The sequence below is a fragment of the Zonotrichia leucophrys genome, unplaced genomic scaffold (genome assembly GCF_028769735.1).
Source record: "Zonotrichia leucophrys gambelii isolate GWCS_2022_RI unplaced genomic scaffold, RI_Zleu_2.0 Scaffold_48_389894, whole genome shotgun sequence".
Lineage (NCBI taxonomy): Eukaryota > Metazoa > Chordata > Aves > Passeriformes > Passerellidae > Zonotrichia > Zonotrichia leucophrys.
In genome coordinates, this window is record NW_026992253.1 from 80,852 (window position 1) to 97,886 (window position 17,035).

Sequence of the window (17,035 nt, forward strand, 5' to 3'; positions counted from 1 at the left end):
AAAAAACAAAAAAAACCCACAGAAAAAAAAAACCTAAAAAACCAGCCCAAAAAACAGCAGCCCCCCCGCGTGTGTCCCCCCCATTTTGGGTGGGTGACACCCCCAAAATGGGGCGGGGGGGGAGACACACAAACGCCCCATCCGTTCTTCTTATTCGTCCCCCTCCTCCAAGAGGATTCTGGGAGCTTTTTCACAATTTTGGGGACTTTTTGGGGGCTGGAAAAACTTCCCGGACTTTCCAGGGCTCGTCCCGGGAGGAATTCGGGGGTGGGGGGAGGATGAATTATTGGGGGGGGGGATTTGGGGGGTTGGGAAGGGCCCCTTCCCCCCAAAAAACCAGAAAAAATCCCCAAATTTTGAGCGCTGGGAGGGGCCGAGGGGCCGGAGAAGGGATTTAATGAATTTGGATTTAATTGGAACCAGGCGCGGGGTCGGGCTGGGGTGGGCGGGATGAGCCCCCCCTTCCCCCCCCCCAATCCATGCGGAATTCCCGCCCCCGGACCCCCGGGATCGGGCGGGGCTGTGGAAAAAGAGATTGGGGAAAAAAAAGGGGAAAAAAGGATTCCCGAATTGTCCCAACAATCCCGGCCCCGCGAATTCCGGGTGGGAATTTGGGAGAGACCCCCGGAGTGGGGTGGAGACCCCCCGAGGGGGAAATGGAAAATGGGAATGGGAACTGGGGACAGGAAATGGGAATGGGGAAATGGGAACTGGGAATGGGAACTGGGAAATGGGAATGGGAAAATGGGAATGGGGAAATGGGAATGGGGAACGGGAACTGAGAATGGGAACTGGGAACGGGAACGGGACCAGGCGGTGGGGCTGGGATGGGGAACTGGGAAGGAACAGGGACACTGGGAATTGGCACTGGGAAGGGACAGGGACATTGGAGAGGGACAGGGACACTGGGCAGGGACACTGGGAAGTGGCACCGGCACTGGGAAGTGGCACTGGAGAGGGACAGAGACACTGGAGATGGCACGGGAATGGACACTGGCACTGGGGAGGGACAGGGACACTGGGAATGGACACTCGTAAGGGGCAGGGACACTGGGAATGGACACTGGCACCGGGAAATGGCACTGGACAGGACGGTGGCACAGAGCAGGGACGGTTGGACTGGAGGCGCTGTTGGGGGTCACTGGGGAGGAGACATTGGGGGTGACACCGGGGTGGGGACACCAGGGGGACACCGTGGGTAGAAATTTGGGGTTGGGGACACAAAGGGGGGGGTCCCCCCCTTTCCTCCCCGTTTCCCGCCGTTCCGCCCCCGCCGGAAGTGGCGCCGCGCGCACTGTGACGTCACCGCGCCCGTCCCTACCCCTCGCCTTCCCGCCATGATCCGCGCGGGGGCGGCCGCCCTGAGGGCCTGGAGCCGGGGCCGGGGCTGGGCCGCGGTGAGAACGGCACCGGGAGCGGGGCCGGGCCGGGGGGAGAGCGGGCGGGGAGCGACACCGGGAGCGGCCCCGGTACCGGGATGGGAACGGGGGGGAACCGGGCGGGGGCGGGGCCAGAGCCCTGAGGGCGGTCCGTGGGCAGGGCCAGGGCCGTGAGGGTGTTGAAATGAGCGGGGCCAGGACAATGAGGGCGGTGAAATGGGCGGGGTCGTGGCTGAGGGGCTGGGTTGGGGCGGTACCAGGTGGGAGCTCGGCCCGGGGGGGTTCGGAGGTCCGGGCCGGGCCCAGGAGCGGGGCTGGGGGGCGGGCGGGGGTCGTGTCCCCCCTCCCCTCAGCCCGCGGTTGGTCCCGCCCCCCTGGGGACACCCTGGGCATTGTCCCCAATGTCGCTGTCCCGCAGCTCTCGACGGCGCCCCCGGCCCCGCCCGCGGTCCCCGAGCCCCGCAAGGGTGAGTGCGGGTTTGGGGACACCTTGGGGACATCGGGGACATCCTGGGGACAGTGACAGGGGCTGGGGACACACTGAGGACAGTGCTAGGGGCTGGGGACAGCCAGGACCATCATGGGGACATCATGGACAGGGCCACCACGGGGTTGGGGACACCTGAATCGCCCTGGAGACATCAGAGCTGGCTGCCCGTGCTTTGGGGGGTGCCAGGAGCCGCCTGTGAGGGTCCCCATTGTCCCCAGAGAAGCCCCCAGTGCTGCAAAGCTGCAGTGTCCCCATGCTGTCCCCAGCGTCCCCACGTGTCCCCTTGTCCCCAGGACTGTCCCCAGAGGAGCCCCCGGTGGCGTCTCCGGTGCTGAGGAGCTGCAGTGTCCCCGTGCCGTCCCCGCTGTCCCCCGTGCAGGCCTGGGTGGGGTCCCTGCGCCACCCCCAGGACACGCTGCGGGGCCTGGCCGACCTGCACCCCGACGTCTTCGCCGTCACCCCCAGGTGGGGACACCCCGGGGGCTCTGGGGACGCGCTGGGAACAGCCCCGGGTGGGGCTCTGGGTCAGTGTCCCCCTTCTGTGTCCCCCTCTGTGTCCCCAGGCTGGACATCCTGCACACAGTGGCCACGTGGCAGAAGAACTTCAGGAGGATTGTGAGTGTGGGGAGGGGGTTTGGGTGTAAAAAGGGGGATTTGGGGCAAAAAGGAGGATTTGGGGGCAGAAAATGGGGATTTGGAGGGGAAAAAGGGAATTTGGGGTGGAAAAAGGGACTTGGGGGCAGAAAATGTTTGTGTCCCTCTTTCTGTCCCCAGAGCCATGCCCGCATGCGCACCCGCGCCGAGGGGCTGTGTGGGGGTCTCAGGGGTGACGGTGTCCCCTGTTTGTCCCCAGTGTCTGTGTGTCTGTCCCAGAGCTATGCCCGTGTGCGCACCCGGGCCGAGGTGCGGGGCGGGGGGACCATGGGGAGCTCAGGGGGCTCAGGGGTGACACTGTCTGTCCGTCTGTCTGTCCCAGAGCTATGCCCGTGTGCGCACCCGGGCCGAGGTGCGGGGCGGCGGCCGCAAGCCCTGGCGGCAGAAAGGCTCCGGGCGCGCCCGGCACGGCTCCGTGCGGTCCCCGCTGTGGAGGGGAGGTGAGTGACACCCAAAATCCAGGGATGGGGACACACAGGGGGCTGGGGATGGGACACGGGTCTGGGGACATCCTGGGGACAAGGACATGGGGGCCGGGGATGTCCTGGGGATGTCTGGGACCGCCCTGGGGACATCAGGAACCACCCTGGGGACACCAGGCCTGGCTGTCCCTGGTTTGGGGTCTCTGGGGACACCCTGGGGACCCCAGGCCTGGCTGCCCCCCTCAGCCACCAACGCCCATGGGCGGTGTCCCCTGCCCGGGGATGTCACCATGTCCCCTCCTGGCAGGTGGCATCGCCCACGGCCCACGGGGCCCCACCAGCTACTTCTACATGGTGCCCATGAGAGTGCGGGTGCTGGGGCTGAAGGTGGCCCTGAGCGTGAAGCTGATGCAGGTACGGGGGTGGCCCGGGGGGGCGGGGGACACCTGCACCCGGGGCTGGAGACAGGGTGACAACGGCCCTGGTGTCCCCCAGGACGAGCTGCACGTGGTGGAGAGCCTGGAGCTGCCCAGCAGTGACCCCCAGGAGCTGCTGGAGCTGGCACGGGCACGGCACTGGGGACACTCCGTGCTGCTGGTGGACACGTGAGAGAGGGACACTGGGACAATGGGGACATTGGGGACACTGGGACAGGGCTGGAGACACAGGGACAGGGCTGGGGACAGGGCTAGGGACAGTGGGGACAATGGGGATGGCATGTCCATGAATCTGGGGACACCCCATCCCTTTTTCCCCCAGCAATGAATTCCCAGAGAACATCAGCGCCGCGGCCGAGGGGCTCAAATCCATCACCCTCATCCCCGCCCTGGGTGAGCCCCAATCCCCTCACTCTGACCCCTCCCCAGAGACGCTCTGGGGACCCCGCTGACGTCCCCAACGTGTCCCCACCTGTCCCCACGCAGGGCTCAACGTGCACAGCCTGCTCAAGCACCAGACGCTGGTGCTGACCCTGGACGCCGTCGCCTTCCTGGAGCAGCGGCTGCTGTGGCACGACTCGCGCTACTCGCCCCTGGTGCCCTTCTCCCTGCCTCACCGGGACCTGCCCGGGGCCGCCTGAGACCCCCCGGGCAGGATTTGCCCCTCTCGGGTGGGATTTGCCCCCCCGGATGGGATTTGTCCCCCCCATGGGGCAGATCCCGTCAGGAAAGGATTTGGGGACACCGCGGCACAACGAGGTTTTGTCCGTTCGCCATGTCCTGGAGGATTTCCTGGATTTGCCCCCCTCGGGTGGGATTTGCTCCCCCAGACCGGATCCAGCCCCCCCATTCAGGAATTCGGGGCTGTCGGGCGCTGCTGTGGCCATTAAAGGGATTTTTTTTCCATTGTTGTTTTTATTTTGGGTGGAATCAGACGGTTCCCACCTCCTTTTGGGGCTCCCCCCGTATCCCAACTCCTCTGGGATCCCCCCCCCAAATATTCCAGCTCCTTCATCCCAGCCCCCTCCCCAATATTCAAACCCCTTTTGGATCCCAAACCCTTTTCCAGTCCCTCCTCCTAACCGCGGGTTTTCCGCATGGATTCTGTCCTTTTGGGTGGAATTTGGGGAATTTCGGGGCTGTGGTGGCTGAGGGATTTTTGTAGATGTGTCTCGCCCCCCACAAATGTCCCCAAGTGTCCCCATCCCCTCCCACATCTCGGCACCTTGGGAAGGTGGGAGCCAGAAAAGGAGGAAATTCAGGAAGAATGAATTCTGGCCTCACCCAATTCCTGTGAAATTTGGAGCGGGGGGAAACCTGGGAATGCCTGCCCGGGGGGAGGGGAAATTTTGGGGGTCCCGAGGGGAATTTTGGGAATCCCAGTGGCCCCCTTGGGGTCCCAAGGCGAGGGCTTTTGGGGGAAAATCCCAGGAAAAAAACGGGAAATTAGGAATTTTGAGGGGGCCAGGGACCCAACTGGGGGGGAACTGGGACACAACTGGGAGGAACTGGGACCCTCCTGGGTGTCCGCGTATCCGTATCCCAGGGAACCGCTGGAATTCCGCACCTCCCTCCTCCTCCTCCTCCTCCTGGGTTTTTTTCGGGGGTCTCCCGGCCGTGCCCATCCCGATCCCGGTGATTTTTCGGGGGTTTTCCCAGTTTTTTCCGGGTTTTTTCCGGTTTTTCGCGGTTTTCCAGGTGAGGGGGCAATTCCGGGAATCGCTCCCTGCTCTGAGGCAGCTCCGGAGCCGCTTCCTGACCCGCCCGGGAGGCGACAGGAGGCGACAGGGACACGGAAAGGCCGCAAATGGGGCTGGGGGGGGGACAGGGGGACACGCCAGGGGGGGGTCAGGAAGAGGCCGGGGGGACAGGGGCCCTCGGCGGAAGGCGACAATGGCACGAGGGGACGCTGGCACCGGGCCAGGTCCTGCGGGGGGGGCTGGTGGGGGTGGCAGGGTGGCACGTCCTGTTGACTCGGGGAGCTGGCAGCGCCTTGGTGTCCCCTCTGTCCCGCCCCTGCTGCCCCTGACCCGCGTGTTCCTGTTGTCCCTGTCCCTCCCCGGTGTCCCTGCTCTGTCCTGTGTCTCCCCTGTCCCCATTCCCTCCTGGTCCTTGGAATTCCATCCCAGTGTCCCTGTCCTGTCCCCCATCCCCGTTCCCAATGTGTCTGTCCCCAGTGTCCCTGTGCCTCCCGTGGCCTCCAAACCCCGGCCCTGGCCGCGGGAGGCTCCGGCATTCCCGAAATTCCAGGGACAAGGACAATCCAGGGCACGGCGGTGGCACGGCCGCGGGGAGGGAACTGTCCCCTGCACGGGGGGGATGTGACAGAAGTGAAACCCCGCGGCTGGGACAAGTGTCACCGGCCTGTCTCCTCCTGCAGCCAGGCTGGTGGCCTGGAGGTGACAGGAGGGAGGGTGGCAGGGCTGGGTGCCACCACCGGGCACTGGGGACACCGTGGGACACCATGGGGACATCAGGGATGGGTGTCCTGGGCCTGGAACCACCCTGGGGACATCAGCGATGGGTGTCCTGGGGCTGGGGACACCCTGGGGACATCAGGGATGGGTGTCCTGGGCCTGGAACCACCCTGGGGACGTCAGGGATGGGTGTCCTGGGCCTGGAACCACCCTGGGGACACCCTGGGGACGTCAGAAATTTCCCACGGTTCCAGGGGTGACACAAAAATCCCCTGATGTCAAAAAGCGACAGAATAGAGGAAGTCGCAGCCCTGGTGACACCAGCACCCAATGGTGGCCTCGGGAGCCACCCCCGTGGGTGACAGGCAGGCGACAGGAGGGTGACAGCCGCGTCACGAGCTGGGGGTGACTCATCAGGGGGGTCAAAGCTGAGACCCCCCCTCCGTTTTGGGGGCACAGGGTGACAAGGAGGGGACAAGGGGGACCGGGCAAGAGGGGCAGGAGGGAAAGAGGGGCAGGAAAATTGTCCCATCCTAGGACAGGGAAATTGTCCCATCCCGGGACAGAGGGACAGGAATTGCCCCAGGGGGGGCAGCAGAGGCCGGAGCCCTCCCCGGGCAGCCCCTCGAGCCCCGGCACGTCCACGCAGCCCCGGAAATCCCCGGGGGCGGGACGGCAACGGGCCGGGGATAAAAGCGGCGAGCGGGACGGGCTGGAGGCGGCGGGCGGACAGACAGACGGAGAAAGCGCGGGACGGACCCAGGGACGGGGACGGCGGTGCGCAGCCAGAGCGCACCCGGAAACCCCGACCCGGACGGGCCCGGAGCGGCCCCACAGGATCCATCCCGGAGAGTCCGAACCGAACCTTCCCGGGGAATCCGAACCGAACCTTCCCGGGGAACCCGAATTGAACCTTCCCGGTGCTCCCGGGGAACCCGAACCGACCCAACCGTAGAACCCGAACCGAAACTTCCAGAAGTCCGGACCGGCGCTGGATCCAACCCAGAGACCCTGAACCCGCCGCCCCCCACCGGCCCCCCGCCCCCGGTGCTCCCGGCGCATCCCGGCGCTCCCGCGGCACCGGGAGCCGCTGTCCCCGCCGGGATGGTGGCCCCGGCGCTGCTGGCGCTGGCCCTGGGCGCCCTGGGTGTCGTGGCAGGTGAGGGGACACCGCGGGTGGCACCGGGCGGGCGGGGGGTGCCGGGGACCGGGCGTGCGGTTCCCGCCTGTCGCCGGTGTCGCCGCGCCCGCGCTGCCGGTGGCGGAGCTGTCGCAGCCCCGCCGCGCGCGGTCGTTGCCTCCCGCCTCGGGATGGAGCGGGGAATTTTGTTAAATTCTTGCGAAAGCCACCGGGATTTTTCTTCCCCCGTCCCTCCCGCCCTCCCTTCCTGAGCCCATTCCGGGAAAGGGAGGGACGGTTCTGCTCAGGGGGACCGGAAAATCGCGGCCCCGCCGGGGAATCCCCCCGGCCTCGGGCTCGGACTCAGCCCGGGGGGCTTCCGAGGGTCCGCGGGGGCTTCCTCCGCAATTTCGGGGGGCTTCCTCCGCAATTTTTGGGGCCTTCTTCCGCATTTTGGGGGCTTCCTCTGCATTTTTGGGGGTTTCTTCCACATATTTGGGGGCTTCCTCTGCATTTTTGGGGGCTTCTTCCGCACTTTTGGGGGTTTCCTCTTCACTTTAGGGGTTTTTTCTCTGCTTCCTCTGCACTTTGGAGGTTTCTCAGCCACCCTAGGCGGTTTCCTCTGCTTCCTGGGGGAGCTTCACCCGAATTTTGGGGGCTTCCTCAGCAGCCCGGTGACATTGACTGGGGATGTTTTGCTGGGAAAACACCGAAATTCAGGGATGAGGATGAGCCTGGGCCCCCCCCCCCCCCCCCCCGACGTCTCCAGGAATTGGGAATCCCTGGCTGGGGAAGCTCCCTGAGGTGCACAAAGGACCCCCAAGCCCCCAAAGGACACCCCAGATTTCGGGATTCCTTCTCCAAGAGGAGCTCAGGGGTGGCTGGATCTGATTTTTGGATTTTTGGCCCCTGTGGTTGAAGTGTGTGGAATTTTGGAGGCAGGACTGGGGGCTTTCTTGCTGTTTTCCCCGTTTTCCCCCATTTTCCCACCATGGCTCACCCCAGTGTCCCGTCCACGTTCCAGTGCCCCCCGAGGGTCCCCTCGTGTCCCTGTCAGCCTCGGACGCGGTGGTGAGGATGCCGTTCAAGGTCACCTGCAGCATCAAGCCCGCCGTCCCCGCCACCAACGTCACCATCACTGCCAACAACCTCACCTGGCCGGTGACACTGAGCCAGGACGGCCACCAGGCCACCGCTGAGGTCACCGTACAAAACAAGGGCAATGTCCAGCTGGGCTGCACCGTCCACATGGGCAGCAGGAAGCTCCAGACCAACGCCACTGTCCAGGTCTTCTGTGAGTGACCACGGTGACACCACGGTGCCACCAAACCTGAGTGCCACCAAGCATTGTGAGAGAAATTCCCTGATTGCTGTTACCATTCCATGATAACGATGCTGTCACCCACAGATGTCCCCGTGCCACTGCTGAATGTCACCAACACCGCCAAGGCTGGCACTGAGCTGAGGGGACAATGCTCGCTGCCACCTGGAGCCGTCAGTGACATCCAGGTGAAGGTGGCCACCAACCACAGTGTCCTGGTGGATTTTAAAAAGCCCCCGGTGACCTTCAGCCTGATGGTGACAGAGGAGGATGCAGAGAAGGGGCTGGTGGTGACCTGTGAGGCCAAGATGCACCCGGACCCCCCGAGGAACAAATCCCAAGTGATCCATGTGCTGGGTGAGAGCACGGCCACTGTTCCTGGCCCCTGTGCCACATTTTCCTTGTCCCCATCCCTCCTCTTCCTGATCCCCATCCCTCCTTTTTCTTGTCCCCATCCCGGCTTTTCCTGATCCTTATCCCGCCTTTTCCCGCAGTCAAACCTCGGCTGGACAGGGAGCTCTGCCCCCCACAGCAGAACTGGACGGAGGGGCAGGACGGGATCCTGAACTGCAGCGCCAAGGGGACACCTAAGCCGCAGGTGAACTGTTCCAAGGATGGGAATTTCCTCACCCCTGGAAAATCCCATCCCATCAACCGCGCCCACGCCGGGACCTACCTGTGCCGGGCCACCAACGATCTGGGGACGGCCGAGCGCAACGTCACCGTCTGGGTGCAGTGTGAGTCAGGGGGCCCGGGGCTCTGGGGGGTCTTTGGGGTTTTTGGGCTCCTGGGAGTTTTTGGGCTTCTAGAGATCTTGAGTCTTCTGGGGCTCTTTGGGTTTTTTGGGCTTCTGGGACCTTTGAGGTTTTTGGGCTCCTGGTGGTTCTGGGGGTTCTTTGGGATATTGGGGGTCCTGGGTGGTCTTGGGGGTCTTTGGGGTTCTGGGGGCCTTGGAGGTGTTTGGGGTTTTGGAGGTTTTGGGTGTTCTGGGGGCCATGGGTGTCTCAGGCCCTGGAGATCTTGGAGGCTTTTGGGGTTTTTGGGCTCCTGGTGGTGCTGGAGCACAGCAGCCCCCACTGACCCCGGCCCCATTTCCCCCAGATGACGCCTCGGTCCCGCTGCTCCCGCTGCTCCTGGGGACGCTGCTGCCGGCGGTCGTCGTCTTCCTGACCCTGGCCGTGGGCTACCTCCTCCACCGCCAGGGCAAGATCGGCGAGTACCGGCTCTGGAAGCGGCACCCGCGGCCGGACGCGCAGCCCCTGCGGCCCCGGGGCGGCTCCGCGGCCGCTCCCAACGGATCCGCGGCCCCGTAGGCGGGGAGAGCCCGTGGAGGGGCCGGGAGCCCCTGCCCGTCCCTCCGCCGCGGCCACCGAGGGGACGGCGACAGCGGGGACCGGCCAGGGCCAGCGCGGGGGATGCGGCTCCCAGGCTGGGATGGACTGGGATGGACTGGAATGGACTGGGATGCACTGGGATGGACAGATCCAGCAAGGCCCCAGTGTGGATCGCCGAGTTTCGCTCCAGATTTTATCCCTCGAGTGTTTTTTGGGGCGGATTTGGTGATTTTGGAGGTCTTGGAGCTCCCCGGGCGGAGCATCCTGGGTTGAATCGCGGGGATTTCGGAGCTGGCGGGAGGACAAGGAGCAGGAGGGAGGGGACAGAGAGGCGACAGTGACACGTACCACCAATAAACGCTGCAGGTGGCATCCACTGGGGCCAGGAATCCGCAGTTCCGGGGGCTTCACGGGGAGGGGGTGACAGGGCCATTGTCCCACCCGGCGGGGACATCGCCGCTGTCCCGGTGTCCCCAACCCCCGCTCCAGGTGCTCCCGTCTGTCGCTGTCGCTTCGCCCACGCGCGTCCCGGAGCCGCCCACGCGGGGAGGGCTCCGGGGGCGTTCGGGGAGGGGCTTTTTGGGGGGGGGGGGGGCGCGTTCGTGAAGCGCCGAGCCCCGGGCGGGGGGGGGGGGGGGGGGGGGGGTCGGCGTGGGCGGGGGGAGGAGCAGCCCCGCGGGACCGGCGGCGCGCGCGGCAGCGGAGGAGCTGCCTTCGGCCTCAGCCGCCTCTTCCTCCTCTCCCCCATCCTCCTCTTCCTCTCCACCCCCCGCCCTCCCCGTCGCCTCCGTCGTCCTCCGCTTCATCCCCCTCCCCATCCTCATCCTCCTCTTCCTCCCCCTCCTCACCGTCTCCATCTCCCTCCTCATCCTCCCCTTCTCTCCTCCCTGCTCGCCGTCTCCATCCTCCTCCGCTCCATCCCCGTCCCCATCCTCCTTCTCCCCATCCTCCTCATCCTCCTCCTCCTCTTCCTCCCACCCTCCTCCTCTTCCTCTCCCGATGGGCCCCCCCGGCCCGGCCACGCAGCTCTTGCCCCCCCTGGTTCTGGCGCTCGCAGGTAAAGGGGGGAGGGGCTTGAGGGGTTTTTTGGGGGGCGGGGGGACCCTTCAGAATGGGGAGGGGGCGTCTCTGAGGATCCCAAAAACCAGCGACCATTGACGGAGGGGGGGGGGTGAGGGGCGGAGAGCCCGAAATCAGCAGCGACTTTTTATTGGGGGGGGGCACACCACCGTGGGGACCCCCAGAGACCCCCCCAAAATACCAGAGGCCTTTTAGTGTTGGGAAGGTGCACACAGGGACCCCCAACCCAATAGTGGGGACCCTTAAAACTGGGGGGGGTCACACGCAGGGACCCTCAGGACCCCAAAATCAGAGTGACCTTTAGGACTGGGGGGGCTGGGGACACACGGGGACACCCCCAGGACCTGGCAATTGGGGGGGGGTCTCAGTCCAGGTTCCCCGGGGTCTCCCCCATCCGGACCATCCGGGGGCACTGCCCGTGGTGGGGGTCTCGCAGGGGTCGCCCGGGGCACCTTCACGGTGGTGGCGTGGCCGCGGGTGGCCGTGGTGGCCTTCGGGGGCTCGGTGACCGTCAACTGCAGCCGCAGCGCCTGCCCGGAGGGGGACACCAACGCCACGCTGGGGCTGGAGACCACCCTGCCCGCGACCCTCGGGCCCGGGGGGCTCCGCTGGCAAAGCTTCCGCCTCCACAACGTGTCCCGGTGGAGCCCCGGCCCCGTCACCTGCTCCGGCCGCTGCGGCGACACCGAGGCCAACGCCAGCGCCGGCGTCCTCGTCTACCGTGAGTGCCTTGGGGACATTGAGGGGACACCGAGGGGACACCGAGGTGGCACCAGCTTGGTCCCGTTCCCCAGAGCTGCCGGAGCGGGTGGAGCTGGAGCCGGTGCCGGCGGTGGCCGTGGGGGACAGCCGGAACCTGACGTGCCACGTGCGGGCGGTGGCCCCGCTGCGGAACCTGACGGTGACGCTGCGGCGCGGCGCCGAAACGCTGCGCACCGAGAGCTTCGCCGAGGGCACCGAGGGCAGCGCCAGCGTGGCCGTGAGCCACGTGCTGACCGTCACCCGCGGCGACCACGGCCAGGACGTCACCTGCCACGCCGAGCTGTCGCTGCGGCCGCACGGGCCCCTGTTCGCCCGCGCCGCGGTGCCCGTCACGCTCTCGGTGTTCGGTGAGCGGCGGCCTCGTGGTGGCCTTGTCCCCATCGCGGTGACCTCGTTGTCACCCTCCCGGTCATCGGGACCCTGTCCCTGGCTCTGGGGACGTGTGCCGGTCCCGGTGACCCCGCGTCTCCCCCGGTGTCCCCGCAGCTCTCCCGGAGCCCCCCCAGCTCCAGGCCCCCGCCATCCTCGAGGCCGGTACCGTGGCCAACGCCAGCTGCCGCATCACCGGCGCCTTCCCGGCCGGGGACATCCGTGTCACCGCCGCTCTGGACCAGGAGCCGCTGAACGTCACCGTGGCGGTGGCCGGGGACACGGTGACGGCCAGCGCGGCGCTGTCCCCGCTCATCCCGGGCCCGCGGGAGCTCAGCTGCACGGCCGCGGTGGCCACGGCGGCGCGGACGGCGCGGAGGCAGCTCCACGTTTACCGTAAGGCACCGGTGGGAGGGGGCGGCGGGGGCACCGCGGGACCCCGAGATCGCCTCGGATCCATCGGTGGGATGTTCCCGCAGGATTCCCCGCGCCCGCCCTGGAGCTGAGCCCGGCCCCGGCCGCGGCGGGCAGCGAGGTGACCGTGTCGTGCCACGCCGGGGCCACCGAGCCGCCCGAGGCGCGGCTGCAGCTCCGCGATGCGGACGGCGGGGTCCTGGCCGAGGGCCCCCAGCCCCGGCTGCAGCTCCGGTTGCTGGCCCGGCGCGACGACGACGGCCGCGAATTCCGGTGCCGGGCCAGCCTGGCGGTGGGCGACAGCGTGGTGACAAAGGACGCGGACGCGCGGCTGGCGGTGCTCTGTGAGTGTCGCGCCAGCCCGGCCCCGCCCGCCCCTCCCGGCATTCCCCAAATCCCATTTTTTCTCCCCAGATCTTCCCGAAATCCCGGCCAGCGGCTGCCCCGGTAACCGCACGTGGGTGCAGGGAGCGCGGGAAGCGCTGTCCTGCCGCGCCACCGGCAACCCCGCGCCCACCGTGGTGTGCGGCCGCGACGGCGTCGCCGTGGCCACCGGCGAGCCCGAGCCGGTGACCCGGGCCCGAGCGGGCACCTACGTGTGCAACGCCACCAACGCGCTGGGGACGCGCAGCCGCCGCGTCACCGTCCGCGTGGAGTGTGAGTGGCACCGGGGTCGGGGTCAGGGGTCCCCTCGGTGGCCGGCGCGGTGACCGGGTGGCCTCTGTGTGTGTGTCCCCTACTCAAGATGAGCCCACGATGTCCGAGTCGGGGTGTCCGGCACGCCGGGTCTGGGTGGAGGGACAGCGGCGGGAGCTGGAGTGTCGCGCCGATGGGGACCCGCCGCCCAGCACGCGCTGTGCCCGCGACGGTGGCACCCAGCACGGTGGCACTCGAGACGGTGGCACTCACCACGGTGGCACTCAGAACGATGGCACCCGCGACAGTGGACCCCGAGATGGTGGCACCCGTGACGGTGGCACCCGTGACGGTGGCACCCGAGATGGTGGCAGCCACCACGGAGGGGTCGCCCGCGGCCGCGTGGTCACCCGGGCTGATGGCGGCCGCTACGTGTGCAGGGCCACCAACAGGCACGGAGTGGCCGTGCGGAGCGTCCTTGTCACCGTGGAGTGTGAGTGTGACACCGGCGAGGGGACACCGGGGTGTGCTGGGGGTGGGGATGTGGAGGGGGCTGGGACCGGGGTGGGACGGGGATCTGGGAGGGGACAGGGATGTCACATCCATGCCCGGAATTCCAGAGCCGTGCCGGGATAAGGATGGAGATGAAGCCGAGCCCGGCTGTGCTCGGACCGGTCCCGGCGGTGCCGGGGGCTCTCAGTGGGTCCCGGGAGGGTCGCGGTGGCCTCACGGGGGTCCCCCGGCCCCATCACCCCCCCGTGCCGCCTCTCCCCGTTTTCCAGACCAGCCGAGCCTCGGCGAGCGCGGCTGCCCCGAGCGGCGGCGGTGGCTGGAGGGGACCCCGGCCGAGCTGGGCTGCGCCGCCACCGGGAACCCCCCGCCCCGCGTCACCTGCGCCAAGCTGGGCGAGCCCGGCAACGCCACGGAGCTGGGCCACGACAGCCGCGACCCGGCCCGGGCCACCGCCAATGTCACCCGAGCCCACGCGGGCACCTACCAGTGCCGGGCCACCAACGCGCACGGCTCCGCCGTCCGCAACGTCTCCGTGGCCGTGGAGTGTGAGTGCGGGGGCCGATTTTGGGGGAAAAACCCGGGGATTCGGGGCAGCCTCGGCACCGGCCGCTGTTCCCTTTGGCGCAGACGGCCCCGCCGGTGTCACCGTGCGCGTCCTGCCCTCCGCCAACGTCACCCGCGGCAGCGGCTTCACCGTGGACTGCGGCGCCGAGGGGGTCCCGGCGCCCACCTACACCTGGGTGCTGCCCCCCGCCCCAAACCTGCACTGGGCCGCCGACAACCGCTCGGTCACGGTCACCGGCGCCACCACGGCCAACCGGGGGCTCTACACCTGCACGGCGAGCAACCGGCACGGCCGGAGAGCCGGGAGCGTCGTGGTGCGGGTGGACGGTGAGCGGGGACGGGGGTGCCAGGGCGGTGATACCGGCTCTGCCCCGGTGTTACCGGCGGCTCCCCGGTGCTACCGGCGCCTCCCGCCCCGCAGAGAGCTGGCTGGTGCTGCTGGCGGCGCTGGGAGCGCTGGGCGCGGTCACGGCGCTGGGGCTGGCCGTGGCCGGCGGGTATTACCTCAAGAGCACGGCGTGCAAGAAGGGCGAGTACAACGTGCGCGACGCCGAGGGCTCTGAGGCCGCCTGCCTGCACCGGCACCGGGACCCCCGTGCCGAGGTGTTCGGCATCCAGCTGAGCCCGCCGTGACCGGCACCGGCACCGGAACCGGCCGGCCGGGAGCCCCAGAGCCGGGATTTGGGGTGATTTTGGGGGATTTTGGGAGGGCGAGGATTCATCTGGAGGTGCTCGCTGGCACCAGCACGACCGCGGGGAGGGTTTGGGATCCGGTTTGCCCAGCCGGGACCGGAACCGGGAAACCGAGACTGGAACCATCCCCATCCCCGTGGGGTTTGGGGACCCCCCCAGCCCCACCCCAGGGGTTTTTGGGGGGGCACAACATCCAGGACCGAGCGTTCCCCCGAGGATTCCTCTGTCCCCACCCCGGCCCGGTGGGGAGGGGGTTTGGGGGTCCCCACAGACCCCGCCGAGGGGATTTTGGGGCGATTTGAGGGGTTTGGGAGCCGCGCCGAGCGTGGCACAGGCACCACTCAGGGATGGGCCGCACCCAATAAACGATCAATAATCGATCAATACACGATCAATAACCGATCAATGAACGATCTCGCGCTCACGGGGGTCGCCGCCCGCTGTCCCCCTCGAGCTCCCCGGCCTGGCCACCTCCTTGTCCCCAAGCCCCGCCCATTGTCCCCACCCAGGACCTCCGTCCTTGTCCCAAACCCCTCCGAAGCAGCACCCAAATGAGCCCAATAAGTAATTGATTAATTAATGAATCAACGCTCATTATCCCAAATCCAGAACCCTGGGAATATTTTTTGGGGGGGGGGGGTTGTCATTCTGTCACCCCTCCTTGGGGGGCAGTTTGGGTACGAGTGCCGAAATGCGAGGGTGGCCTTGGATGAGGGGCAATAATTTATTTTTTGGGGGGAGTTCCCCTTCCCTGGGGGGTCCCGGTGGTCAGTGGGGTTTTGAGGTCAGTGGGTTTTTGGGGTGTCCCCTCGGGGTCAGTGGGTTTCAGGGGTGCCCCTGGGGTTCGGGGATGTCCCTCAGGGTCAGTGGGGTTTGGGGTCTGTGGGGTTTTTGGGTCTCCCCGGGGTCAGTGGGTTTTATGGCTTTCCCCCGGGGTCAGTGGGTTTTTGGGGTTCCCCCCAGGGTTTTTGGGGTCCCCCAGGGGTGTCAGTGTGGTTTGGGGTCGTGCCCTCCCGGGTCAGTGAGGTTTTGGCTCAGTAGGGTTTCGGGTCAGTGGGGTTTGGGCTAATTGGGGTTTCTGGGGTCAGGGCGTTTGTTTGGGCTCAGTGGGGTTTGGGGGTTCCCCCCGGGGTCAGCGGGGTTTTGGGGTTCCCCCCGGGGTCAGCGGGGTTTGGGGGTTCCCCCCAGGGTTTTCGGGGTCAGTGTGGTTTGGGGACGTGCCCGTCCACGTAGAAGTTGCGGGTGAGGCGGGGCAGGGCGATGCGCGCCCCCTCCAGCGCGGGGCTCAGCCGGAGCTGGCAGCCGAGCCGCGAGTTCTCCTGCAGCAGCGGCGCCTGGTCCAGCAGGTCCTCCTCCCTGCGGGGCACCGACACCGGTAACGGGGAACCGGGGGGCACCGGGGGAACCGGGTACCGGCAATACCGACAATACCGGGGGGTCCTTACCGCTCGTCCGGCGCCGGAAGCCGCCCCAGGTGCGGCTCGCTGATGTAAACGTGGCAGGTGGAGCAGGCCAGCGAGGCCTCGCAGGCGCCTGGAGGAGCGGGACGGCCCGGTGAGCACCGGGAAAACACCGGGACCGCCCCAGAACACCGGGACCGCTCCGTGAACCCCCCGAGAATCCCCCGTTAGCACCGAGACCCTCCCAGCAGCACCGAAACCGCCGTGGGACCCCTCTGTCAATACCGGGAGTGTCCCGGAGCCCCCTTCCCCCAGTCCCGGTCCCGCCCCCGTCCCGCTCCCGTTCCCCGTCCCGTTCCCGGTCCCGACCCTCCAGCTCCAGCCCGTGACGCTGCGCCAGGTGCAGCACGTTGTCACCGACTCTGCCGCGCACCGGCACCTGCCGCCCCTCCCGGTCCACGAAGACGACGTTAACCCTGAGGAAAGGGGGGGGGACACACGACACCGGGCTCAGCACCGGGCCCCGGTTCCGTTCGGGCTCCGCCGCCCCGGGAGGGCGTTCCCGGTACCCACACGGCGGCCTCGGGCTCCTCGGCGGGGGCGCCGCCGCTGCTGAGGCTGCGGGAGACGCCCCGGAGCAGCCGCCGCGTCACGGAGCCGCCGCTCGCCGCCGCCATGGGCGCCGCCATGACGGGCGCCACGTGACCCCCCACGTGACCCAAAGCGGGCGGGGCCAAGAGGAGCTGGGCCTGCGCTGGGTCCTAAAGCCCGGCCGCGGATTTGGGGCGAAATTGGGGACTTTTGGGGGGATATTGGGGAATTTTGGGGGTCCAGGGGGAGTTTGGGGGGGGTCAGACACGACAGGAGGGCCCCTGTGATGGGGAAGGGGGTGTTTTGGGCGGGTTCTTGGTGATTTTTTGCGAGTTTTTGGGGTCTGGGGTTTTTTTTGGGGTTCCCTGCCCCAGTTTGGGGACACAGGAACGGCCCAAAATGGGGAGGGGGTGCAAGGGGTTCCCCCCAAAATAAAGGC

At 67.5% G+C, this 17,035-nt stretch overlaps 4 protein-coding genes across 4 annotated transcripts; 3 read left to right on the forward strand and 1 right to left on the reverse strand.

Moving 5' to 3' along the window:
* Positions 1–1,282: 1,282 nt before the first annotated feature.
* Positions 1,283–4,286, forward strand: MRPL4 (mitochondrial ribosomal protein L4). Its single transcript, XM_064737281.1, has 9 exons — positions 1,283–1,397; positions 1,798–1,846; positions 2,163–2,334; positions 2,433–2,484; positions 2,846–2,963; positions 3,253–3,359; positions 3,441–3,550; positions 3,705–3,775; positions 3,869–4,286. The coding sequence occupies exons 1-9, from the start codon at positions 1,338–1,340 to the stop codon at positions 4,021–4,023; spliced, it is 894 nt and encodes a 297-aa protein (XP_064593351.1). The 5' UTR covers positions 1,283–1,337; the 3' UTR covers positions 4,024–4,286.
* A 2,071-nt stretch (positions 4,287–6,357) lies between these two features.
* LOC135460476 (intercellular adhesion molecule 5-like) lies at positions 6,358–9,945 on the forward strand. Its single transcript, XM_064737333.1, has 5 exons — positions 6,358–6,958; positions 7,944–8,213; positions 8,328–8,597; positions 8,735–8,977; positions 9,342–9,945. The coding sequence occupies exons 1-5, from the start codon at positions 6,904–6,906 to the stop codon at positions 9,551–9,553; spliced, it is 1,050 nt and encodes a 349-aa protein (XP_064593403.1). The 5' UTR covers positions 6,358–6,903; the 3' UTR covers positions 9,554–9,945.
* Positions 9,946–10,427: 482 nt separating this feature from the next.
* Positions 10,428–14,994, forward strand: ICAM5 (intercellular adhesion molecule 5). Its single transcript, XM_064737268.1, has 10 exons — positions 10,428–10,631; positions 11,091–11,375; positions 11,449–11,763; positions 11,903–12,181; positions 12,265–12,543; positions 12,614–12,856; positions 12,945–13,328; positions 13,618–13,893; positions 13,976–14,239; positions 14,334–14,994. Exons 1-10 carry the CDS (start codon positions 10,574–10,576, stop codon positions 14,543–14,545), a joined length of 2,595 nt encoding a protein of 864 aa, XP_064593338.1. The 5' UTR covers positions 10,428–10,573; the 3' UTR covers positions 14,546–14,994.
* Positions 14,995–15,315: 321 nt separating this feature from the next.
* FDX2 (ferredoxin 2) lies at positions 15,316–16,992 on the reverse strand. Its single transcript, XM_064737272.1, has 4 exons — positions 16,579–16,992; positions 16,375–16,481; positions 16,051–16,138; positions 15,316–15,961 (listed from the first exon to the last, which is right to left on the reverse strand). Exons 1-4 carry the CDS (start codon positions 16,692–16,694, stop codon positions 15,805–15,807), a joined length of 468 nt encoding a protein of 155 aa, XP_064593342.1. The 5' UTR covers positions 16,695–16,992; the 3' UTR covers positions 15,316–15,804.
* Positions 16,993–17,035: the final 43 nt, after the last annotated feature.

Bases quoted from the DNA above. Each gene is read 5' to 3' on its own strand.
- MRPL4 (XM_064737281.1), top strand. From the start codon at position 1,338: ATGATCCGCGCGGGGGCGGCCGCCCTGAGGGCCTGGAGCCGGGGCCGG. The intron at 3,551-3,704 runs GTGAGAGAGGGA...TTTTTCCCCCAG, and splicing joins TCCGTGCTGCTGGTGGACAC to CAATGAATTCCCAGAGAACA. The intron at 3,776-3,868 runs GTGAGCCCCAAT...GTCCCCACGCAG, and splicing joins CACCCTCATCCCCGCCCTGG to GGCTCAACGTGCACAGCCTG.
- LOC135460476 (XM_064737333.1), top strand. From the start codon at position 6,904: ATGGTGGCCCCGGCGCTGCTGGCGCTGGCCCTGGGCGCCCTGGGTGTC. The intron at 8,214-8,327 runs GTGAGTGACCAC...TGTCACCCACAG, and splicing joins CGCCACTGTCCAGGTCTTCT to ATGTCCCCGTGCCACTGCTG. The intron at 8,598-8,734 runs GTGAGAGCACGG...CTTTTCCCGCAG, and splicing joins CCAAGTGATCCATGTGCTGG to TCAAACCTCGGCTGGACAGG.
- ICAM5 (XM_064737268.1), top strand. From the start codon at position 10,574: ATGGGCCCCCCCGGCCCGGCCACGCAGCTCTTGCCCCCCCTGGTTCTG. The intron at 13,329-13,617 runs GTGAGTGTGACA...CCCGTTTTCCAG, and splicing joins CGTCCTTGTCACCGTGGAGT to ACCAGCCGAGCCTCGGCGAG. The intron at 14,240-14,333 runs GTGAGCGGGGAC...CCCGCCCCGCAG, and splicing joins CGTCGTGGTGCGGGTGGACG to AGAGCTGGCTGGTGCTGCTG.
- FDX2 (XM_064737272.1), bottom strand. From the start codon at position 16,694: ATGGCGGCGCCCATGGCGGCGGCGAGCGGCGGCTCCGTGACGCGGCGG. The intron at 16,482-16,578 runs GTGGGTACCGGG...CCCTTTCCTCAG, and splicing joins GAGGAGCCCGAGGCCGCCGT to GGTTAACGTCGTCTTCGTGG. The intron at 15,962-16,050 runs GTAAGGACCCCC...GGTGCCCCGCAG, and splicing joins CTTCCGGCGCCGGACGAGCG to GGAGGAGGACCTGCTGGACC.